The sequence below is a fragment of the Dermacentor albipictus genome, chromosome 10 (genome assembly GCF_038994185.2).
Source record: "Dermacentor albipictus isolate Rhodes 1998 colony chromosome 10, USDA_Dalb.pri_finalv2, whole genome shotgun sequence".
Lineage (NCBI taxonomy): Eukaryota > Metazoa > Arthropoda > Arachnida > Ixodida > Ixodidae > Dermacentor > Dermacentor albipictus.
This window is the reverse complement of record NC_091830.1, coordinates 35,760,381-35,784,783: the sequence shown is the minus strand read 5'-3', so window position 1 is coordinate 35,784,783 and position 24,403 is coordinate 35,760,381. Positions and strand designations below refer to the sequence as shown.

The 24,403-nt window shown below is 46.9% G+C and overlaps 1 protein-coding gene across 27 annotated transcripts in view; it reads right to left on the bottom strand.

The window, feature by feature from the left end:
- Positions 1-484: 484 nt before the first annotated feature.
- The window catches only part of LOC139050998 (uncharacterized), a 458,593-nt gene continuing 434,674 nt past the window's right edge, over positions 485-24,403 (bottom strand). For all 27 annotated transcript variants that reach the window (XM_070527963.1, XM_070527975.1, XM_070527974.1 and 24 more), the window contains 2 exons: positions 23,029-23,086; positions 485-3,899 (listed from right to left, as the gene is read on the bottom strand). In XM_070527963.1, the coding sequence (XP_070384064.1) occupies positions 3,758-3,899; positions 23,029-23,086 (200 nt within the window). In that variant the 3' untranslated portion in view covers positions 485-3,757. The remainder of the gene's footprint in view (positions 3,900-23,028; positions 23,087-24,403) is intronic.

Genomic DNA, 24,403 nt, shown 5'->3' with positions numbered 1-24,403 from the left:
GCGCTCCCGCTCTGAAGCCAGGGCTGCGTTAAGCTGGCCTAACACATGTGCATTGTTTTAAAAATACCAGAAACCGAACATTCTCGTCCAATACGCTGAGTCTCAATGGTCACGTGTCGGGCCAGCACCACGAGGGAAAAAAAAGCGAAAGGAATGGCTTCGCGGCTAGTTAACTGGCGAAGACTGGCTGCGTTGACGCAATGCTCCTTGCTAGTTTATTTCAGTCCTCCATGCCACACAGTCCGTGTGAAAAGTGGAGCACCAGGAACCAGCGTGACGGCTCACGACGTCATGCTCCCCTACGCGTCGAAGGCTGGCCTATGTGAATACCGCTTAGCTGACAGACACCGACTGACCGTCGCCGTCAGAACCTCGTTGTTATGTCGCCAGTGGTGTAACCAGGAGACAGGAGGCAGAGGGTGGACTTCACCTGAAGGCCATAGGCGCTCGCTCGGCGTGCACCTTGAACATTCTGTTTCACGTCTATGCTTGCAGACACGAAGAATGTTTTATTACAATTATCTACAATGCATAACGATAAGCAAAACAGAAAACTTTGAGTTCGATTTGCAGTTCCCAACACTTAGTGACCTGTGGGATAAAGAATACAGACTCACATCGAGGACAACGTGTTTTCAGTTATAGATGCTCTATAGATGCCATTTGCTGAAGACACCAACAACCTCGAAGCATTTTTTTTCTGGATGTTTCTTTTTGTTGTTCTTCGGAGTTTACTTCCACATTACAAACGATATTGACAAACATTTCGGTTTTTTTTTTTCAAACAAATTAGCATGCAAGAAACAACACACAATCGACTGCATCTCAGCGAGTCGACGTCACAGCTCACAACAATGAATACAAAAAGCCACACAGCCTCACGATAGCCTTGCCTTCTCGGCGAGGCGGTGTTACGTAGCCGCACAGGCATTGAAGTCCTGAACAAATTCTCGTCTTGAAAGCCAGCCTGTCCTTCCAAACATGCAATCAGAAGGCGGTGGATGACAATTTTCCTCGTTTTACACACGCTGCTTACAAAATCAACTGGGAGTCAGGAGTTCGATTCACTCAAACAGATTGGCTACACCGACAAAGTGTATGGGAAAATAGAAAAAAGAAATCTTACAGCAACGTTTTCTATTGTCTGTTATGTCTGAAAAAAAAAAGCAAAGGGCCTCCGATGGACGAGCTCATTGGCCCGAAGCATCGCAGCCTTCAATAAAGAAACAGTTGGCTGGACCTCTACATAATTAGTTAACGAGGCAGACCTACGCTATACGGAAGGGTGGCGGAATAAATGAACCGAAGGAAATAAAAAGGTGGTGCTAATGAAGAAAAATCACCAACTAGCATACCTACTTTACGTACACACACAAGGCAAACAGTGATCGCAAATGCAATTTACATACGAAGAATTGGAGACTTTCTTACAAATATGTACATTCATAACAACACATCAACTTTTTCTTTTTTTTGCGGCGTGGAATGAAAACACTTTTTTTTTGTTTCTCTGGCTTGCGATAACACAGTATGCGCAGCTGGCTTGATTTGACCAAGCTAGCGTGGCCTGCTTGAAGTCAGCTTGCTTCAATCGAAGTGACGTCCGTATATGTGTTGCAGCACTCGTGCTCTGCCATGTGCCCTCCGGATTTAATCATTGGCTCCCACCGTTTCGGAATGTTTGGGCCTAATTCATTTACCTCGATGTTTTGGTGAGCCGCCGGTGACCTTCGGAGCTAATGAGTTTAGTATAGGTAGTAGCTTACGTAATTGACGTTTCTGAGGACCGCAGGCACAAAGAAGCGAGGTTCATAACCTTGAGCCTGCGTTATGCATGTTTCTGCTTTCTGGTGATTAAGTTAGGAACGCACTAGTTTCTTGCGTGTTATGAGATTTGTTTCATATCTATTCGCTATGATAACACCAGCAGGACATCTAGGTCAAAGGGACCGTCAAGTGTTTTTTTTTCGGAAGTAGCTCGGACACTTTGTGACAAACCGATGGTGCTGTTAGGCCTAGCTCTTGCCCTCGAATATTGTTCCAGTGCTCCGCCGTCTACACAATGTGGGGAAGGATACTTTTCACAATCAGCGGCTTTCAATCATGACTAGGTTGTGGCATCATAACGTCGTGGTACAAGCGATGCTGATGACCTCTCCCACCCTCCTTTTTAATAGACAACCTACTTTCAATGCGGATTGAACGTTCCTTTGTAAAGTCCGTTCATATTGTAAGCGGATTCCAATACGACTACACTCTAAGAACAGTAGGGAAGCTTGTACCATGTATTGGATGCAAGTTAAAGAACCCCAGGTGGCCAAATTAATTGGGCGTCCCTCACTACGGCGTGCCTTGTAACCAAATGGTAGTTTTGGCATGTAGAGCCCCAGAATGCAATTTAGATGGCAAGTTTTTGTGGCTCAAGTTGTCCCCGACAGTTATTGCCATCTATCTTGCGCACCGTTCGGTTCTTTAACGCTGTGCGGCTGGTACTTCAAGCCACCAACGGCATGCATGTACAGCACGGCATAGCGGTCTCGAAGGGAAAGTAGCGAGTGCGAAGTGTTAAGGAAAGTGCACGCACGATAGATGGCAAATTATGTTTGAGGGCACGGTAAGCCTGAAAATACCGGTTCAGCACAATTTAGCAGCCTCCGTTACGGTGAATACACAGTCATCGAACTATCGAAACGGGCTGCTCAGGCACGGCGAGAAGTTGCTAAGCTTGGCTTTCAGCATTTTGAAATTACGTTGAACGCACAGGGATCACACAAAGTCAGCATGAACGAGTTGCTGCTTGCAAATCCAGCTGCTACACTCGTACGCTGTAGCTCTCCTCAAAGAGCAAAGGCAAGAAACGTGGCTAGTTATAACATCTAGATGCCATTGGGAAGCTTAGGATGTGCACTACACATCCTCAAACCTTCGTGCAGCGACAGACATTGGGAAATACAACACTGGCACACACAGCACAGCCATAACTACACGTAATCACGCGTAAAACGTTAAATGCATTCGTGTGTCAAACTAGAACTTGCGAGTTCGGGCACCTTAATTGTTTAGGTCACATGGCGCCGAAAATTTCCTTGACACATGAGCTTTCTACGATACACCTCGATTGCACAAATTCGCTTGTTGTTCAATGGCTCAGAAATTGACGAAGCAAACCCTCGCGGGCCCCTACAGCCTTTCACTACATAGTATCTTCCCAAGCTCTCGCGAATGGGGGAGCCAGAATAAGCATATAGACAGTAATACAAACGTCATTTTGACACGTCGGGGAGTAGCTAGCTCTTTTCCTACTTGACGGACAGGAACTGCAAAAAGCTCGAACGTCAGATGGATTCGAAAAATTGCGCGCGTCGAAAAACTGCACGCGTTGAACAAAGATACTGGATAGTCGATGACAGAACCAAACCCGTTTACCTCAGCTATCCGCCTGGCGTTGACAAACATCGAAGCCACTCAACGCCAGCGAACGACGCGTATCTTACGAAGCCCGTGGCGCCCTCTATGTCTAGGAACACTAGGGGCTTGCTTCTAGTCGCGTAGTAAAGAATAAGAACGATACGAAACAACTACGGCTGAGGAACTACCATGTACCACAGAGACAGAGACGCGGTGGCTGTGTTTTTCTTTTTCTTTTTTCCTTCTTCCTTCTGCCTTGTTCATCTTTTCTCTTTCACACGTCCGAAAACCGTCCGCCGTCCTCTATACGGTGGTCGCAGGCTGTCACCGGTGCCCCCTAGGGGGCGCCTCATTTCTTGCCCCACTTCTGGAACAGGCCCATCCTCTGGCACCGGCAATTGGTGCCCCACAGGTTGCATCGGCACGATGAGTTGTAGCAGCAATCGTTCGGGCGGTGGTCGCAACTGCCCCCACGACGAATGCAGCTCCTCCTGCAGAAAGTAAGCGGCAAGAGCGTCAGGAAATATTTTGAGTCTTCACTTCACTTCTGAACCAACACTTGGTGACCACAGAAGCTGCGGCCAATGAGTGCCGCAGGAACAACGAAAGTAGCTATAAATAGGCTCGCACGTATATGGCATCGAAACATGTATTACGCGCGGAAGGAGATTACATTTGGAGAGCCCGAACCAGAATGCAAGAATATATTTACAAGTGGAGAAACTCGGCACAGCACCATCGCCATCTCCCAGCATCTAAACCTTCGGACGCCACAAGCACCCACGGTATACCCAACTGGCAATGGCGCCACGCTCCTTGTCTAGAGGTCGCGGGCTCGTTCCCAAACCAGGCAGCCACATTTACATGGCAACGAAGTGCAAGAACGTTCAGGTGCTTAGGCTTAGGTGCACATGAAAGAAGCCGAGGTGGTCGTAATAAACCCGGCGTCCCGCACTACGGTGTGCCTCCTAATGAGAACCTGGTTTGGGCACGTGAAAATTCAAGAATCGTTATTAGTATGCCACAAAGCTCTCGCGCGACAGGTAATCCCTCGCAAAGAGTTGGTGTGCGCTAGAAGATGAGCATGCTTGTTCGAGTACAACAGCGGGTGAAACAACCAAAGCAATCTATTCTCATGAAAATAAGCGGCAGAAAGAGACATAGAAATGAGTTTGGTTTATTAGGGGAAGGATGACATATTGTTTGCAGTGACGATATTAAGGCAACCATTATTGTTGGCCGCAAAAAGAGACACATGAAGGGCAGGACACACAGAAATTGTCCCAGAAGAATTCATTTTGAGCGATATTTAAGTTGGGTTTCCTGTTTCTTGGCTGATTCTGTGGAAAACCGAGTAGGGAAGCAACACATATGCAGCGGTAAGTACGTGGTGATAGCGGGGCATAAGATCGCCGCCCGAGGCACTTTGCGTGCATTTGCGTGCTTCGTCCACGCTCGCAAAAAGCACTTTCACGTAGCCCGTATTGCGCAACAGAGAGCCGTATCGGGACTTTTTCATCTTGCTCAACAATTTTATCATCGACACTTTTCACCTAATTGCAATGTTCGAGGAGTTGATGAATTAATTAAGAATAATTATGCAAGTAAGTCCAAAATCAAGGGGCTCACAAATTGCGCACTGTGCTATGAAGGTCATAAACAGGGATAAGGGGCCTCAGGAAGGCTGGCCAATCTTCCGGTAGGAGGACCTGTCTTCGTCAAAGGCGGCCTCGTCATCTTCGGCATGTTAGTTTTAAAGGCTTAGTAGAGCGACCTCCCAGGCGGTTGTTATCGGTGGCGGCTGGTTGTAAAGGGAGAGACTTCAAAGACAATGAGCGCTGTTGCCTGACGTCCGTAAGCGTGGTTCCTAAGACGAGGGAACAAGAGCGGGAGAGTGCAAAGGTGGTGGAGAAAAGAAAGAACAGGAAAAAAGGAAAAAGAGGCACTAAGAGAGAAAGAAACTACAAGAAAAGAAAAAAGAAGGGCATGGGAGGGTGTTGGGGAAGCGAGAGGTTAGGCAGCATTCAGGGGTGTCGTTGGCGGCATGTTTTTATGGGTTTAGAAGAGCCGTTCAGGCGGTCAGTGCGCGAGTAACAAAAAAGACCCAGAAATACATCAGTTGAAGGAATGACTTTAATTCTTTCATGGCGCTTACAGACGTCAGGCAACAGCGCTCATTCTCTTTGATGTCTCTCCCTTTACAACCAGCGGCTACCGACAACAACCGCCTGGGAGGTCGCTCTACTAACCCTTTAAAACTAACATGCCGAAGATGACGAGGCCGCCTTTGACAAAGACCGGTCCTCCTATCGGAAGATTGGCCAGCCTTTCTGAGGCTCCTCATCCCTGTTTATAACATTATTACACTATGTAAGCAGGTGTAATGCACAAAATAATTTCAGTATCTACAAGCGACGGCCAACAGCATTACCTTGGTTCTGCCCAGCTGCGTGGCAGCCGCACATATCTAATGTTTGTATGAAATTACGTGGGACACCCTGTACATCAAAGGGAGCTCGGCTTCTGCGTACCGCAAGAGCTGCAGTGCAAACATCGTTAATGAAGATAGCTCGCCGTTGCGACAGATATCATTACACTTCAAGAGTGCACCGAACATCGCGCACTTTACAACCACGTCAAGGAAACGTCGTTCTCGTCCATAGCGTTCTCTTGGTTGGGCCGCGGAACATAAGGGTGACGACAAGCACCTGGAGATGAGGGACAAACAGAGGGCCTTCAAAACCTCCCCCACTCAATTATGGCAGACCATAACACCATCAATTTTTAAAATGCACACAAAATACCTTTCTCACAACCGGTAAACATGTGAAATATTATTAGCGAAGGGTATTAGCGAAGGGTACTTGCTAAGAGCAAACAGCTCTCACGAACAAAACAACAGCGTGAAATGCATTTTGCACCATGCATTAAATAAATAATTGCTGGAGAACTTTGTAACTGATGAAAAGTTCAAGCACATTTAATGGTAAAGTAAGTTTATAAAAAAAGGATGAGAACGTTGTGCAGTAGATTTGTGCAGAGGATGCGGAATGTTCGACAGGGGACGTGCAATATGAGATGACAATACCTGTGCTGTATTGCAGTACTGCTTTGAAAGTGCAATATCAGTACATCGCGCTAAAGTATAAAAATATATAAAAATAGATGATATGATAAAAAAGCGTCAGGCATCCTCTCGTTGCATAGACTGTCTGTATTGGACTGACATGCCTCCCGTTCTGTCGCCGTTTACGGGATTCGGACAAGCGACTCTCCTGACAACGACTCAAAGAATAAAAGAAGTGGACCGAAACGGATATGGAGGGGCGAGAGATGCCTGACTGCGAAAATGCTGCCTGTCAGATTTATTTCTTTTCCGCCGCGTGGCAGTCGACGGTGAATAAAGTTCACGTCCAGTGCACAATCCAGGTACCTCCGTGTGGTGCACTCATGCTTGACTTATATTAAAGGTCTCGTTCCAAAGCTGTCAGCACATTGAAACGGTGGCTTGCGTCTGAACGTATTGAACTGCATCTCACTGAGAACATTCGTGTCTCGCATTCACCCATCTTTGCGGCTTGTCGAAACAAACTGCGCACCACTGGTAGCTTCCAGTGCTTCCATCTCATCCATTCGTAAGAAAGAAGCAGAAGAAGAAAGGAAGAAGAAAGAAGCTAGGATATAATTAAATTACAACAGAAGGACAGATATAGATAGATAAACTGAAACAATTAAGCTCAAGCAGAAAGAAAAAAATATATAAGTAAAATGATAGATAGATAAATATATAGATAGATAGATAGATGGATGCAAGGAAATAAAGAAACTTGGTCCTGTTATTAGTTCCATTCGCACTGCGGTTTCATTCCATACGTGTCATGTCATTGACGCGCCAGTCGAGAGAGAAAAAAAAAAAGGTGTGTGTCTTCGCTTTGCTGAAGCTTTCTTACTTCCCTATAGGTAAAAAGATGCGCGAAAGGCAACGAGGCATAGACATACGAGGCTGGCACGATCTGAAACAAGAGACGAGACCCAGATACCTATCCAAGCGTCCCCACTCCCCCATGCACATCACCTTTCCAAGCCTTTATCCGGAAGAAAAAAAAGGACACTGCGAAGCAAATAGAACCTCGTTACGCCTGAACCCTGTCGTGAAAGAGGTGGTCGATGTTTTAGAGCGCAGCTCTTTGGCGTCCGTTCCTGGGTTTCGCGTCGGCGTTGTCGTCGGCCTCGTAACCAGCTCCGCCCCCCTTTCATCCCCCCAGCGCTAGCAGCGACCGACTGATACCGCTGGATGCCGCTGACGCCGCTAGAGAGTCAAGATAACGTGACTGCATAGAACACCGTCGCCGCCATGCAGAAAGAGGAGGAAAGGGTCCCCCCCCCCCCCCTGGTTCTTAGCGCTGCGGAAGCGAGGGTATCATATTGTTTGTGTCGGCATCGGCGGCGTTGTCCCTGAAACCAACTCCGCAGCTGGGGTTGACTCACTATCGGCGTCAGCGGCATCAGTCAGTCGCTGCTATCTCTTCCCTCCTCCCTTTATCGTGTTGCCCGCTTGCTGCACGCGCTTCTGCCCCCATCGTTTGCCGCTGGGTGTACACGCCGCCCCCCTCCCACCCCTTCCTGCGAGTCTCCGGTTGTCAAAGCGCCGGCTCGAACTTTGAAGTTGGCGAACTGTGCGCCGCAAAGTTGCCCAACGGCTTGCTGGTAGTAGCTGCCTACTTCGCCCCTACCGCACTCACGAAAGACGTCGTGCACTTCCTGCAACTCGCATTAACCGTCCATCGATCCACACCGATGTTAGTAGTGGGGGACTTTAATGTTGACATAAAGACAAACAGCAATTTCCTAACACTTATGCGGGAGAACATCCCGTTCCTCTCGCTCGTAACGCGTCCCACGGCTGTGACAACCTCGCGAGGCACTTGTATAGATCTCGTCTTTGAGAATCAAGCATTGGTGTACCAAGTCGAACATATATCAGTCTATTTCTCCGACCACAAAGCTTCCTTCATGACTGTCAAGAACTGTTAGTGGAGTCTTTGTTAATGGAATACGCGTGAAAAATAAAAAAAAATTCTGTGATAGCGCATACATGTGTTGCTCGATTTCTTTGCCTCAATCTATCGAAAAGGTGAAACAGCTTATTTGCTGCGCTCAAATTTCGCATTAGGAAGTAACGTAATCGTCGGTAATTTTTTTACTCCCCAAAAGCTTCACTGTAAATTAAAAATACTTGATCTCTCGCGCTCTCAAATTGCTCATAAATAACGTGTTCTATAGGTAGCCAGCATGGCTGTCGCACGAATGCGTTTCTCGTACACCGTAAGCCGCTTAGGCGGCAGCGTCTTTTCATTTGGCATCTTTTGCGCTTGTTTCTTGGTGGAGTGACCTCTTGAATCGTCTTGCATTTTACGCCAAAGCCTTGCATCGCAATCACATATGGTGGTTATGAAATTTCCTTTACCAAAGCGTCAAAAGGCATTTATGCGGCGCAAACGAAAGGAAAAAAAGAAGCGGGAAAGCATTTCATTTCCGATGTCGAAATATTGCGACGCTTTCGAAATGCCGCGTGGGGCTCAGCGTGATAGCGTAGTGCGCGTAGAAGGCTGCCTTTTAAACTGCAGTCGCCGGGTGCTTTCCGCTTAGCAATGCACTTTTCTGCGTTGCGAGGACGCAACAATGTCGCTGAACAACAAGGTATTCGGCATCGAAAGCGTTGTACAATACGGTGCGTTGATTGAAACCTATTGTATCGTTCACGGGGAAAAAAAGGAGACAACTTCAGTTGCTTATCGATGCACGTCCCATCCAATTATCGCAGTGGCACCGTGCTATCTGTAGTGGCGCATGCACCGCATGCCGTGAATGCTTTGAGGCTCTAAGCGTTCGGCACAGGGAATTTGACGACATTTTCCAGATGTCGCCGTGAGTTATTGCCGTATTGGCAAATTGTTTGGACGCTTGGTTTGCATCCACTGGAAAATTTTGTCCCGTCTGTCGTTGGCATCTTCAAAGGAGTAAAAGGAGGTGTATAAATAATAAAGATAGACATAAGGTAAAGTAAAAAAAGAACAGTAGAGTAGATTAAGAGATATGCGAATTCGCTTTTGAAAGGTATTACTGCGAAATCTTGAATGAGAAACGCGTATTGCATAAAGAAGTGACTTTTTTGTTGCACCTTGACGAATGAAGTCAATTAATTTATGTGCTGATGAAGAAAAACTGGCCAGAGTTGGGGACCAAACTCAGGTGCAGGAATTGTCCGTGCTGGAAACATATTGAAAAAATAGGCTTAAGTAGGCCTTAGATAGAAAAAAGTATACTTTTGGACAGCCGCGCAATCAGCAGCAGACAGCAGAAGGAAGCGAACAAGTCCGCGTGTGACCACATGCTAGAAGGTTTATCAAGTTTCTTCATGTCATCTTGAAGGACACAGCTTCAGATTTTTGTTAGCGTAAAACTCGTCAGGAGATTAGCTCCGCTGCCTCTAAGGGGTACCTTTCTTTCCTTGACAAAGAAAAAAAGCCTGGTCTTTCGCTTTACTTAAAACCTACATAGACTATCTATCTATCTATCTATCTATCTATCTATCTATCTATCTATCTATCTATCTATCTATCTATCTATCTATCTATCTATCTATCTATCTATCTATCTATCTATCTATCTATCAATCAATCAATCAATCAATCAATCAATCAATCAATCAATCAATCAATCAATCAATCAATCAATCAATCAATCAATCAATCTATCTATCTATCTATCTATCTATCTATCTATCTATCTATCTATCTATATATCTATCTATCTATCTATCTATCTATCTATCTATCTATCTATCTCATCTTGTACAACAAGCAAAGTGGTCATTTATCAACAAACGGTTCAACGCAAGGGATGGGGACCAGTGAAGTCCAACCACTTCGCTTCGAGAAGTTATGTTCGCCCACGTCAGAAGGAAAATACACGCCACGAAGACTAATGCAGGTAAACAAAGGGAACTCTGAGAGCAGGAGGAAGAGGGCACCGCGTTCCGTTGAGTTTTGTAATTGAATCACCAAAGATGAGAAAACTAACACAAGAAAGCGTTCAGCAAGCATGCTTTGCTCGTTTTCCATACACGCCACGAGGATGGAGGCTGCGGATGGTTGAACGACCGCCACCGTCGTTAACACTTGCGCGTGTGCTCCGGGGACCCCGCCCCGTCCTTTCGGACGTGTTTGCCGATAAAGCAATATAAATTCTTCGCATTCTGCGCGTCTAGGGACATGCAGGCGCAGAGCGGAAAGACAAGAACAGTGCACGTCTTTGAACAACTGAGTTGCCGACACCTTATTGGGAACATCGGACAAGCGTCCCGGAGCGACGAAATACGTGTCGGTCGTCGAAGTGGCCCTGCACTGTTCGGAGGCGAGCAAATGGAATTTGCTCTCCGGTTGCCTCCCACGCTATGGGGCTTCGACCACGGGTCCACGGCAACTATGGAAGTACAGCCGTTGAAGGGGGAATGGCGTTTGTTTGTTTCTTATCTGACACAGTTATTTGCATTTTGTTCAATGTTCCTTAATGGCGTCGTTCAATAGGCGCCTCAACAACCTGCGCCCGGCTCTTTTTCTCCCCGGAGATGCTCCTGCTAGTATGAGGCGCTCACGATCGAAACACCCACGACCACTGCAGTACACGTCGCTATCGCAGCTTGCGACGTGATGCCGTGCTGTCTAAAACAGCCCTCAGTAACGAGAACCATACATTATACTTTAGAAGGGTTAACTGCTGGGCTAGTTGGTGATCTTGCATACTGAAAAGATTTTGCGCCAAAAAACAACACACACAAGAAAGACGACAACACCACGGGCGCTACTTCAACTGTTTAATGAGGATGAAAGCAATCTACATATATTGCCCTCCAAAACACCGCGCATGCGTGCAAGGAAACATGGAGTACAAGGTTTTATCAGGGTAGGCGTGATAGAAACTTCAGCTCAGCCTCGTAAAGAAAAACCGATGTATCACTAACACAGTTAGGACCCGCTTTCTAGGGAACCATACAGTTTACTAAGCAGTAATTGCCGGAGGAAACTCCGATGTATACCGATTGTTCAAGTTACTATGGTATCGATGGGTAGAAAATAGATTTGTTTGATCTCTGTGCTTGTGGTTTCAGACATCCGTGTGGTGCTATTTATTACGCACCGACTTTCTGCATTTTTAGGCAATTATAGTTAGGCACTCTCCTGGATGCGGGAGCTAACACAGGACATCACGGCGACAGCAGAAATTCACCCGCAGCGTTGGTGTGATTGCCGTACCAATAAAATTAGTAAATGAAACCGTGGCACTAGTGTCTACAGGAGCTGCAAGTATGGCGGCCTAGCTTGCATTGAAATAGTGGCTAATACATGTACTTCGTTAAGCTTTGTCCTTATGGCTTCAAATGGCTTTGAGGCTTTGAAGATTGTTCAATGAAAAAAAAAAGATTGCGGTATAATTGGAACAATTCAGAGTGATGACGTATATGCCCGAAGACTTATTGGTCGGCGGCGCTTGGAATGTAACAATTGCTTAGAAACGTAGAAATGTAAAGCGTAACAAATAACGGCGCAGGAAGTAAGATTACACAAATCGATATTGCACTATTCAACCTTTTATTGTAGTTGAACGATGGCAGCATCAACGTTCTTTCTGGCGTGTTTCGCTGAAAGCTCTATGGCGATGACCTTTCCTCAGGCCCAACATCAAACTCTCCGAAGCGTCCGTCCAACATGCACACGGAGGAAAGTCAACCGCACCGGAAAGTCAAACGTGGGCGCAATAAGAATCGACCGACATGAGACAAGAGTGAGGCTCCCCATTCTGTTCATAGGCCCTGTCCCAAACAGAAGCCTCGTGAACGACGAGGCATCGAACGTTTTCGACGGCCATAGAAGAAGCGAACGGGGTGGCATTTCAGACGCCGCATCGATGTCGTCGGCATGCGGGCTTTTCCACCGAACGCGACGGGGCCGTGGGGAACTTCGTGCTCTTCGGTCGTTTGTTTATTTGAGCGACGACGAGGAAGTTCAAACGGGCATTGCTTTCCCCGCGAATCGCGTGGTTTCGGCAGAGAAGGGAGAATGGATGACCGGCGCTTGACCACAAAGTAGGGAGGACAGTTCGTTCTATTTATGGAAACCGACGCTCCAACCGTGACCACTCGTGTTGTTTATTTTTTGACGCTGTGGTGCAGTGTGTAGAGGCATGGGACGATGGAGCGCTAGGGATATAAAAAAAGGAAGGTTATTGCTTCCTGTTAGAGGGAAAGATAGAGAGAGAGAGAGAGAGAGAGAGAGAGAGAGAGAGAGAGAAAAGACAGATAAGTGGAGGTGCCTGTTGTCTATGGGTGGCACATCTCTTTTCCCAGAAGTGTACGAGTGGTGTGTGTTGTACCCCACCACGCGATTTTTTTTCCCAGGAAGATATTGACTTGCTTGTGCCTCCGGGACGCTCAGGCGTGACCTGTTTCGGAAGGACGATGTCCGTGTATTGATCGTCGACAGTGGGCGACATACGGGAACGCGAGTTTTCCGCTTGCCAGCACTTCCGACACTGTTTGCGCCGCGCTTCATTTGCTAACTTATGGTTGATTTGGGAGAAAACAAAAGAATAACAGGATTTTTCAGCAGCACCTTCCTTTTTTTTTCAAAACTGAGAACACAGCGGAGTGAGTGTAACACCATTCAATGAATATATTCCCGCTCAAATATTTGAAAAGGTCATAATGAAAGCGGACTTTATTTTATTTGAGGAGCATTTCCCTGAGGACTTTCGACAAGCCTTCTGAAGACAGTGTTTTCTTTCAGCGGTGCGCTCATGGTCCCCCTCACCCAACGTGGTTGCTCAGTGGCTATGGTGTTGGGCTGCTGAGCACGAGGTCGCGGGATCGAATCCCGGTCATGTCGGCCGCATTTCGATGGGGGCGAAATGTGAAAACGCCCGTGTACTTAGATTTAGGTGCACGGTAAAGGACCACAGGTGGTCGAAATTTCCGGAGTCCTCCACTATGGCGTGCCTCATAATCAGAAAGTGGTTTTGGCACGTAAAACCCCATAATTTTTTTATGGTAACCCTTCAAGGTTGGCATCTGACAAATACGCTGAAGAGCAATCATTTCTGGGCATCCGGGACATTTCCTTTTCGGCCATTTGTCGAATTTCTCAGCAATGCACCAGCGTATCTCAAAGGTGTCATATTCAAGGAACTGTATTTCAAGAGATCGGCTGAATTTCGACAACTTTCAGTTAGCATGGTCGAGAGGATACTTCCTTCTAATGACATACGCAATTACAGCACTTAGTCGTAACATCCCTGCGGCGGTATAACAGTTTCTTAAATAGGACCACAACACTGCTTACCCTAACTAACCCAACAAAAGACTCTCGCGCGGTAATTTATGATCATGAACAATTGCCCAATAACTGGTATCTATCGGCAGTCGCGTCAGCTTATGACGTCATAAGTGGGGCATCAAAGCGGGGAGGGGGGTGTTTCAAAAGACGCAAGAGAGAGAGAGAGAGAGAGAGAGAGAGAGACCTTTTCTGCAAGATTACAGGCTCCCCCTATCTTGAAAGTCAATAAAATTTGGTTCGCAAGTTCATGGCTGCGTTGTCTACATAGCGGGATTGACTCACCGTGTTCAAAAAGGGACGCAATGTTTATACAGAAAAAGAGCAAGACGGTTATAATGCGTTTGTCACGTCTTTTAAACAACTTATTTGCGAATAAGTTTCTCGGTGTATAAGTTTACACGCCTGAAAACTTCTGCCTCTATTTTAGTTAATATATGGAGATGTCGAAAATCCTGTTCCAGAACTCGCTATTTTAAAAGCATCGGCTGCATTTCAATCAATGCAATTATGTGTATCGATTCAGTGAAAAGGAAAGGGGGAGGATTTCGCACGTGAGAATATGAAAAGGATGCACGTGCAAAATAATGGCGGTATACAGCATAATGACAGAAGAGGCTCGTGTAGACGTCGGCGGCCGAAAATCGACGGAAGTAGCAAGTGTACACGCATGGCCAAAAATGATCGAATGGTTCAAGGATGACAGTAGCTGGCCAGGCTCTCACTTAAGAACGGCTTGGTGCAATTTTGGCCTAAGTGTACTAGTGAGGCACTAAGGCTTCTTCTGTCTCTTCTTGGCCTTACTCCAATATGACGTCGCAATACGAAAATGTGACGTATGACGTAAGACGGTGACGTATGACGTAAGGCGCTGACGCAGGAAAAAAATCGCCAGCAGGAGCACCAATAGTGGCTCAGGAGCACATGTTTAAACAGAGCAGTAGTGTGGACAATACTGGCAGGTTTATCGTGTTTGTGCAAGTTCGACGTGCGGGGGCTTCACCGATCACATTACGAAATGTTACGAACAGATAAGAAACTGCCAGTGGCACAATTTGCCACTGGCTACGCGTGCACCTTATGGACTAATGAATTAGACGGACCAGCTTGCAGCACAAACCTCAAAGTTCATTCAGACAGTAATTCGGCTTAATAAATAAGCATTTCATTAGTAAGCACTTCAAGGCCTGTGTTTCAATCGCAGAATTTCACGTGCCCATTAAGGAAGCAATGTTCATTCAGAAAACAATAATTACGCCTAAATAATACAACGGCAGGCATTACCAAATTCTTACTGGGAGCTTACCACTGTCGTTGCAATGAAAAATGTACAGTCGTTGCATTCCACCGGTTCTATCATGTGGGGCAGGAACCTGGAGGCTAACACAAAGAAGCTCGAGAACAAGTAAAGGAGCACGCAAGGAGCGATGGAAAGATGTTAGGCGTAACATTAAGAGATAGGAAGAGATCGGCACATGTCTGGAACGCGGAATTGAACTTCCTCGCTAGCGAAGCACACCCAGACATTCCTTGATGAACGCCGGACCCTGGCCGGGACTCAGAAAAATGTTTCGTTTCGTGTGCCCTATGATTCAAGCCCCTACATCTATATATTTTTTTCTTGGAAATAAAACTGCTCGTTCTAGGCAGTAATTTTCGTTTGTGCTTTGAATGGCTTTGCACTGTCATTGAGACTGGCGACTCTATGGCGTCTCGTTTGGATACGTCTTCGACACTCTTCTGGGACGCTTCCGAGCGTTATCACTCGCAATAAAGTAGACGCTAAGCATGGCAGAAAAGGATAAAAATATATTCTCTGTTCCCGCGACATGCAAGGAGCTTCATGGGGCTGGCAGCGGAGGCACCCAGTTCGATTCATTCAATCGCCTCTACAGCGAACGCGTCTGCAACAAAATAACCTTTATAACGAAATAGTGGCTTTGTCCCAGCTGCACGCCTTTTGTTTTGTAGGTATTGTATGTTTTTGAACACCTTGATAGCCATGCCCAATACAGTAAATTCGCCTTTACAACGAAGGAATTTAGTCATCCCGGACGGTTCGTTTCTGGCGTACCAGATCCGCTGCTGCTGCCCCCACACGCTAATGAACTGCGCTAGCTGCTAGCACAAACTGTGACTGTACGCTGAGTGACGTAGGATTGTACGGTGGCAGCAATACACTTAGCTCGGTGCTTCCACAGCAAGGCAAGGAAAGCGTCACTGAAGGAAAAGAAGTTCTCTTTTTCACATTACTGATATGACAGTCAGTTATGATAACCAACGACATGAAGGAGCGATTATATATATCTGAATTGTGTTCGGTTCCGAGAAGGACACCTATATGCTGCCTCCACGACGGCGATAGCAATGTCTGCTCACGCCATGGGTTCGTTTGTCGCCCCAGGAAAACCGATCGAAGTCAACGCGATGTGGACGCTCGAGGCGAGTAAATTCGGTTCGCGGCGACGAGCAGCTTCCGATCGAAATGCATAAAACACTTTCATTATTCATGCGCGTGCGTCGGCAATCCATTTTATTTCTTTCTTTTTTTGCCTGGGCGTTTCGTCAATAACAAACGTGTTTTTGTTTTTCCACCAGTGGTGCACACGCGTTCGCGTCCTTTCTCTTTGCAGCGACAGAGCTTCGCCTCTTCTGGGCTGTGCTTGTGAGCACGCGATGAGGATTCGCGGTCGTTCGATGATTTCGTGGGTGCCAGGGTCGTCTCCAGGACAGTCAGTCCTGGGTCGTCTCCAGGACAGGCAGTATTGCTTCTGGCAATACTGCCCAGGAGAAAATGCCTCTCTACTTCTGGGGTGGGCTAGTAAGCAAGCGATGTGGATTCGCGGTCGTTCGATGATTTCGTGGGTGCCAGGGTCGTCTCCAGGACCATCAGTCCTGGGTCGTTTCCAGGACAGTAAGTCCTGGGTCGTCTCCAGGACAGGCAGTATTGCTTCTGGCAATACTGTCCAGGAGGGAATGCTTCTCCTCTTCTGGGCTGGGCTAGTAAGCACGCGATGAGGATTCGCGGTCGTTCGATGATTTCGTGGGTGCCAGGGTGGTCTCCAGGACAGTCAGTCCTGGGTCGTCTCCAGGACAGTAAGTCCTGGGTCGTCTCCGGGACAGGCAGTATTGCTTCTGGCAATACTGCCCAGGAGGAAATGTGGCGCCACCGTCTATACGGGTTTCTGAAATGCACGCTGTGTAGCTGGTGGACAACCCGGCTTTTCTTATTCGAATAAGGGCAAAACGCAGAAATGCTTTTACGAGACGACCACTGGGCCAAATTGAGTGGTGCCTGTTGAGGAACTTGAATTCTACTAACCCATGACAGTAGAACTCCTATTTAGGACGCTAGAAGTTTTTGCGAGGTTCCTGAAAACTAGTTAGGCTTCAAGAAGACGGAAGCACGAACTTTACAAATCCGTAACTATGTACCAAAAAGCATATCGCGGTTTCGTAAATTGCATCTGTTAGCGCATCTGAAGCGCACAAATCTGATACCTGAATTTACCACCCGCGTGAAATTATTACGTAGTTTTACGGGTGTTTTTTCTCCTCTCTAGATGTTTTCTGTGGTGGGCTCGCAAATTTGTGATATTGCTATATATTGCTCACTTAGAGAGTTGTAAACCCTACACCTGTATTTTTTTTTGCAACTTCGCAATTTTCAGCAAATTTTGCAGGAACATTGACGGCCTCACTCAGAAATATATTTTCTGTTGTCACGTCACTTTAACTTCTATCAAATGCAACAAGCTTCACCAAATTCGGTGCAGTCGTTGCCTATAAATACGAGTTCTCCTGTACGATGTGTTAGGAGTTCCGGAGCTAGCGCTTCCTTGGACCTTGGCCGAAGACCTTCAGCGCGCACAACAGAAGGCCACCAAAGAGCTAATACTCTTTCTAAACACAACACGAATAGATTTATCGCCATAAGCCATCGCAGAGTCGTCATCACTGCTTCATGTTGAGTGCCTACTTTGGGAAGCGAGTGTCGCGGCAATGTCGACTGACACCAGAGACACAGCATATCGTACATAGCCAAGACAAGTCCACTTGTCTAAACGCTGGCTCCTGCTTTCACCTTGTCCTGGTTTTGCTCATAGCCGAAGCAAAGCAGACAGAAAGAGATAGCCTCGGGATGGCTATAACAGGTAATAAATAAACGTGACTTCAGCAATACGGCGTGTAACTACATTGGTCGAATGCTAATCGCATTGCCGTCGACAGTCATCCTGATATGGGCCCTGCCCTAATTTATATATATAAATAAGTATACGGTCTTTGCTCTCTTTTCTTTATTTCCTTTTATATGCGTATATATTCAGGGTAGATCCTAAGAGAAATTGAGCTGTGAGACAGCGCTCGTGCAGTGCATTTACTTCTTTATCGCATGTCCGTGCGCTGAGTTTTCGTAACCATGAATATATAAATAATCCATACGTCTACAGCCGATATCAAAACCCGGAGGGCAAAACTAGCAGGCAGAGGTAGTGCTCAATAACGTGGTGAAATAACGTGAATTCGGGATTGGTCGTTAACCTCTGCCTAGGGAAGATAACCAGTGGTCTATTAGATTTACAGAAAGGCTGCCAAGAGAAGGGAAGTGCAGTCGACAACGGCAGATAACTAGGTGGCATGGAGAAAAAAGAAAGCCATAAGATGAGATGATCTTGCAGAAGACATGGGTAATTGGATATCGATGGGAGAGGCCTTCGTTGCGCAGTGAACATAAAATAGGGACAATTTCCCTCACAATCACAATCCTCTGGTTTTCCCCAATTGCTGGCACCAGGCTATCAGGATTCAGACACGCACCAGTCGTCTACGAGCGAGCAATCCGTGAACGCCAAGTGTATTTTCCGGCCGCCATGACGCTCGTAAATGAACTGAAAAATACGGCGAAGCAGAGGCGCGCACGAGGGAAGAAGTGGACAGTACGAGCACCAGCATTACTACTGGATGTCTCTGCAGTCACGTGGGTATCTATAGCTCTGACTAATTCATGAAAAGGATTTTGAAAACTTTAAGCGAATCGGACTGCATATAGTAATATTCCTGCGGGGCGCATTCAGAATTCATAACTGTAATGCTTTGTTTTCCGTACGCGTGTACATTCCCGCCTGACTCTCCAGAAAGAGAGATGAATGGTCCGCCTCACAACAACTTGTTCCGAGGTGATCAAATATGTATGGAACGTCGGTACGATACCCTCAAAGCAGAAATGCAGACGCGTAAGCGTAAAAGAACTTTGAGTTTTTGCTTGGACAGGCGGTAACTGTCGCGCGAACTGAGTTCACGGGCCGGAAGAATGATGGCAGCCGTATCTACTACGGATAAAAAAAAAGAGAAGAGGCTGAGAATTCGCTGCTACATATACACGGAGGGGCGCTGCTTCTTGGTCCCCGTGTCCCATTTTTTCTTGTTTTCTTTTATGGATATAAATAAAAAATAAACAAAAGAGTGGTAGTTGCCGTTTGCTGGCGACGGCTTGTGTATGTAGCTTGTGGTACCTGACCACAAAGCCTTCGAAGTTCTACGACGTTATTTTCTTGTTTGGTTGAGACACATAGCCGCAGGGTCTGCGGAGAAGCAAACAAAGCCACGCACTTCGCTCCTCGTAATGCCGAATGCAATAAAGGCGGTACACGGTTGGTTTTGAGGCGAATGGCTTTCTTCGGCTCTTTCGTCTGTTTTTTGAGCTGGTCGGTGGTCAGAGCTCCAACTCCGATACAAACGTCCCGACGCAAAACGGTTGCGTGCTCTTACGCGAGCGAATCGAGGGCCGCATTCGTTACCGAACCCCAGCTGTTACATCTATTTAAGACTCGTGCTCTCGCTCGAGAGCTATAGCGGCATCCTATCGATGCTACGCTGAAAAGCTATTTCTATGCTACCGGTTTAGACGTGCTGCTTAACGGTGCCGCTTTTCTACAATATTACGCAAGAAAACCACTAACCATGCAAGAAAAAACCACGCAAGAAAATGCTTCAAAAGATATCCTCGCGTGAGCATAGTGCACCTTGATGTGCGTAATTAATTCCTTTAATAAAGTGAATGGCTTTCGAGAAGCGTTCGGCTATACGCCTACATTGATAATCATCTTCAATGGCTTCTGCGCTTTTTTCTCTTAACCTTTTTTACAGCAATATCTCTTGAAGACTCATCAGCAGTTTCTGTGACGTCTCTTACAGGTGGCGTCTCAGCTGCAACAACCATGTACTACCCTGCTGTATGTGCACATATATACATATGTTTCGTTTTAGGAGGTCCCCCTGACAGTCTCATGACTCAGAAAACTGCGGATGTAAACTCTTTAATCTTCAGACACCTGACCCAACGTTGACACTAAATGGAGTCAAGATACCCAAGGTGGACACACTCCGTATTCTGGGCCTTACTCTCCAGAAGGATGGTGCCGGTCTCGCCGCCATTAAAAAACTGCAAGCGACAGTTACCCAAGTTGCGCTCTTAGTGCGAAGAGTGACAAACAAAAAGCACGGCCTGAAAGAAGAGGACACAATCAGGTTAATACAAGGCCTGATAATCAGTAGAGTCACTTACGGCACCCCGTACCTGGGTCTCAAGAACAGCGAGAGAGACAAATTGAACACCCTGATACGAAAGACCTACAAGCTGGCACTGGGGCTTCCACCGACGACGTCGACGGAGAAGCTACTCAGCCTGGGCATCCACAGTACTTGGGAGGAACTAGTAGAGGCCCACAAGACGAGCCAGATAGAGCGACTCAAGCTCACCAGCACGGGTAGGGACACGTTAATAAGACTGGGCTACCCAGTTGAATATGAATCCACAAAACAGCGGGTTCCTCTACCCCTGAGGGAGAAGATCGCGGTGGCCAACATCCCGAGAAACATGCACCCTGAACACAACAGAGAAAGGAGGCGAGCGAGAGTGAAAGCTCTACGTAAGGCCTACGAAGGACCAAAACAAGGAGAAGTCCGATACACCGACGCGGCAAAGTACAAGAACAGAGCGGCCCACGCTATCAGCGTGATCAACGGCCAAGGACAAGAGGTAGCAGCGGCCTCGGTAAGCACTCCAGACATCGACTGCGCGGAAGAAACGGCGATAGCCCTGGCGGCCACTACGGGACAGCGAGAGGAAGATCTAATCACAATTATCACCGACTCACAAGCAGCATGTAGAAATTATCAAAAGGGCCGCATTTCCAAACAAGCCCTCAGCATCCTCGAAAAACGAGACAATTTATCAGAAGTGCACATTGTTTGGGCCCCGGGACACGAGTCCCTGGCGGGTAATGTAGCGGCTAATGCCCCTGCCCGAGATCACATTCTCCGGGCTATCCCACCAGGTTCACGAGCACCGGTAGACCAACAAGATAGCGTCCCGAAAAGATACGCCGATATCCTGAGCCACTACAGACTGGGTAGACGGATCTATCCACCCCCGCATCCCCAGCTGACAAGAGAAGAGGCGGTGATCTACCGAAGACTACAGACCGGCACATTCCCGCACGGCACCTTGCTACACGCCATGTATCCCACGAGCTATACTCACAAATGCGCCTTCTGCTCCACGCCCAATACCCTCTACCACATGGTATGGGAATGTCAAAAAAACCCATCGACACCGCCCATCGCCGGACCAACCGTCGAGTAGTGGGAGGCACAGCTGACAAGCTCGACCCCTGAAGACCAGCATCGCCTGGTGAGCAGGGCCAAGCTGTCAGCTCAGGCCCACGGCATCCTGGACTAGGGACGCCGCCCACCTCGGACGATTTTACCGTCGGCTCATTTCAACTAATAAAGTTTATTCCTCCTCCTTCTTGTAATGTACACAAAATAGATCAATAAAACTTGAACTAAACCTTGATCTTTTTTAGGCAGAAGAAAAAAGAAGCCGCGGTAACATTTCAATCAGCCTGGGATTTTGGACTCTCTGTCCAATATTGGCCCAACGTATTGTCGAATTCGCCTGCCTTGATTTGTGTTTCACCAGATCAGGGGCTGCTGTTCAATTTCGACCACTCGGCGCTTCGTGAAGTTCACCGAAGAAAGCCCGGCACCCGAGTGTTTTTGCATTCCGTTCACGTCAACGTACGATGTCAGGGACCCGGATTTGAACCCACAACCTCGTGTTCAGCAGCTGAACGCCATAGCCACTGAGCCGCTCCAGCAGGATTGGAGTTAAGCGAAGCGACCTTAGTTCGAGATTACGGCTATTGTTCCAAACAATGGAACACGTTACAACAGCACTTCGGTTCGCGCCTGATACTCGTGAGCTTGCCTCTGCACATTACCATTAACACCTACGGGATCACAGCTTTTCGCCCTGGCGAAGCGTGGGAAACAGTCTCGCTACCATAGTGAGAGGGCTAGTAGCTCCATCTACAGAGATTTAACAAACTTTAACGGCGAAACTGCCTTTTTAGAGAGAGAGAGACAGAGAGAGAGAGAAAGGAAGGAAAGGCAGGGAGGTTAACGAGATGGAGTCCAGTTTGCTATCCTACACGTGGGGAGGGTAATGGGGAGTGAAAGAGAGAGAGGACTTAGTTGTAGGATGTCTATAGTCGGGCACTCAAGTCTGTTGCCTTCAGGTAGTGAAAAAGCATTCGAACTGCTTTCTGGGCTAATGAACCTCTTTAGTGGATGTTTTAGTGATCAACACAGACAGTAGCTTAGCTGAAAATTGGGTGGGGCGCTGACTACAACTTGCAGGGGCAAGTTGTAATCAGCCAGCGCAGGACAGCACTGCTGCATCTGCTGCTAATGAGGATGATAATAAGCAGCAACTTATCTTGCTAAAATTTCTCAAGGGACTTTGGCTATATTTCTTGCCTCCATACCATTTTATCCCAACGGAAGTATGCGCTCGTATTTGTCGCTACATTTCAAGGCAAATCGAATAGATAATCAGTGAATCATCTGGATACAACGATGTTGTTTTCCTAGACGAAGCAAAATCATGGATCCTGAAGTTGTTTTAGAAAATGAATGCTTCTTTTGACTTTTCTTATACTGACTGCAGTAGGGAAAAAATTAAAGCTATACTTAAAACATCAGAAAGAAGACAACTAGGAACAATTAAAACATAAAGAAAGACAAAATACCGAGAAAGTGATCGTCATCATAATTAGGGACTTTGGCTAAATATGGAGTGCTTTGTGCCGTTACTTGGCGACCTTGTGCCAACGAAAATTTAGCAATACTGTCGGGAAAGTACGTCACAAGGCCAAGGAAAACTCACTTTCGTGTGAAGAATAAGAGACGGGCCAGGTTGTCGTTGTAGTCGTCCAGGTCATCCCCTGCAAATTGACAAATAAAGTCAATGAGCGAAATATTTATAAACGGCAGACATTTTCCTATTGTTGCGAAGAAAAAAAAGTCGTCATTTTGTTTCGCAGATTTAACCGAAATAAGCACCCCCTGCAGAGGCTGGCAGTATCAGTTTAAGGCCCCGCATGAACAATAATACCACGCTCGAAATCTCGTTTTAACAAGGTTCTTCTGAGTAAGTGGAACATTTTCGCAATATGTACCAACTACTAAGCGGGAACTATGCAGAACTGATGCCCTCTGACGTCGGCTTTTCCTTCGGTCGATCATCTTGCCACTGCTACTGTACATCACTCTTTAATCTCGTTCCACATAAGCATCCACTTAATAAATAGAACATCTTAATCTCATTCCTGATAGGTTCAACTTAGGGGAACATATTGGCAAAAATATTTCGCCTACATAGGGGAGCTTATGTGGAACAAGAATAAATAACCAATTTTTGACACGGATGAGCGAAAGAATGCCGGACATTTTCCACCTCTCCATGTGAATCGCAGTTCGCTTGCCGGTGCTCACTGAACACATTCGAAACGCGTTCGCTGAGAACTAGTACTGGTGCGTCGAATGTTCACGTCACAATAAATATTTCTCTCTCGTCATGGAGAATGGCAGCAACGCAGCAACTACGCAAGCATCTCCAAGCCTCTTCGAGACCCAGACTCATCGAAGGCTTATGTGGCAAGATTCTGGTTTGAAAATCATGACGCAGCAAGTTTCGCTGCGGGTGTAATAGTTGGGGAAACGTTCGTGGGGGGTATACGAGGCTGGTGGAATCCGTACTTCACATCCCGCCCACACGCACTCAGTGCTCACTCTCTCCCTTTTCCTCTTTCTATTCCCCTCTCCCCCAACTCCAGTGTAGGGTAGCAAACCGGATGCTCTTCTGGTTGACCTCCCTGCCTTTCCTGTCCTTGTTTTCTCTCTCTCTCTTCGTACTTCGTTAAATTTTTTCGCCCGATCTACGCCGCAAAAATATGAAGCGATTCTGAGTAAACTGCGCAAGGGGTGCGCTTTTTGGTGGCTGCTTCCTGGGTTGGCACTGAGAACATTCCGGTGTTGCCGTTTTCAGAGGCAAGGTCCATTGGGTCAGGGGTTAATGGCGTGTAGAGTAACAAAAGCGTTGCTGTAGTTAGGACACAGTGAACCAATTTGTGGGGTCGTTTGGGAGGTAGTTAGCGCCACAAACGTTTCAGTGATAGAAACGTGTACAGTCAGAAACAAGTGGCAAATCAATGGGCGGAGGGTGAACGTAAAGTGAACCATTCCTACATGGCATGGCCTGT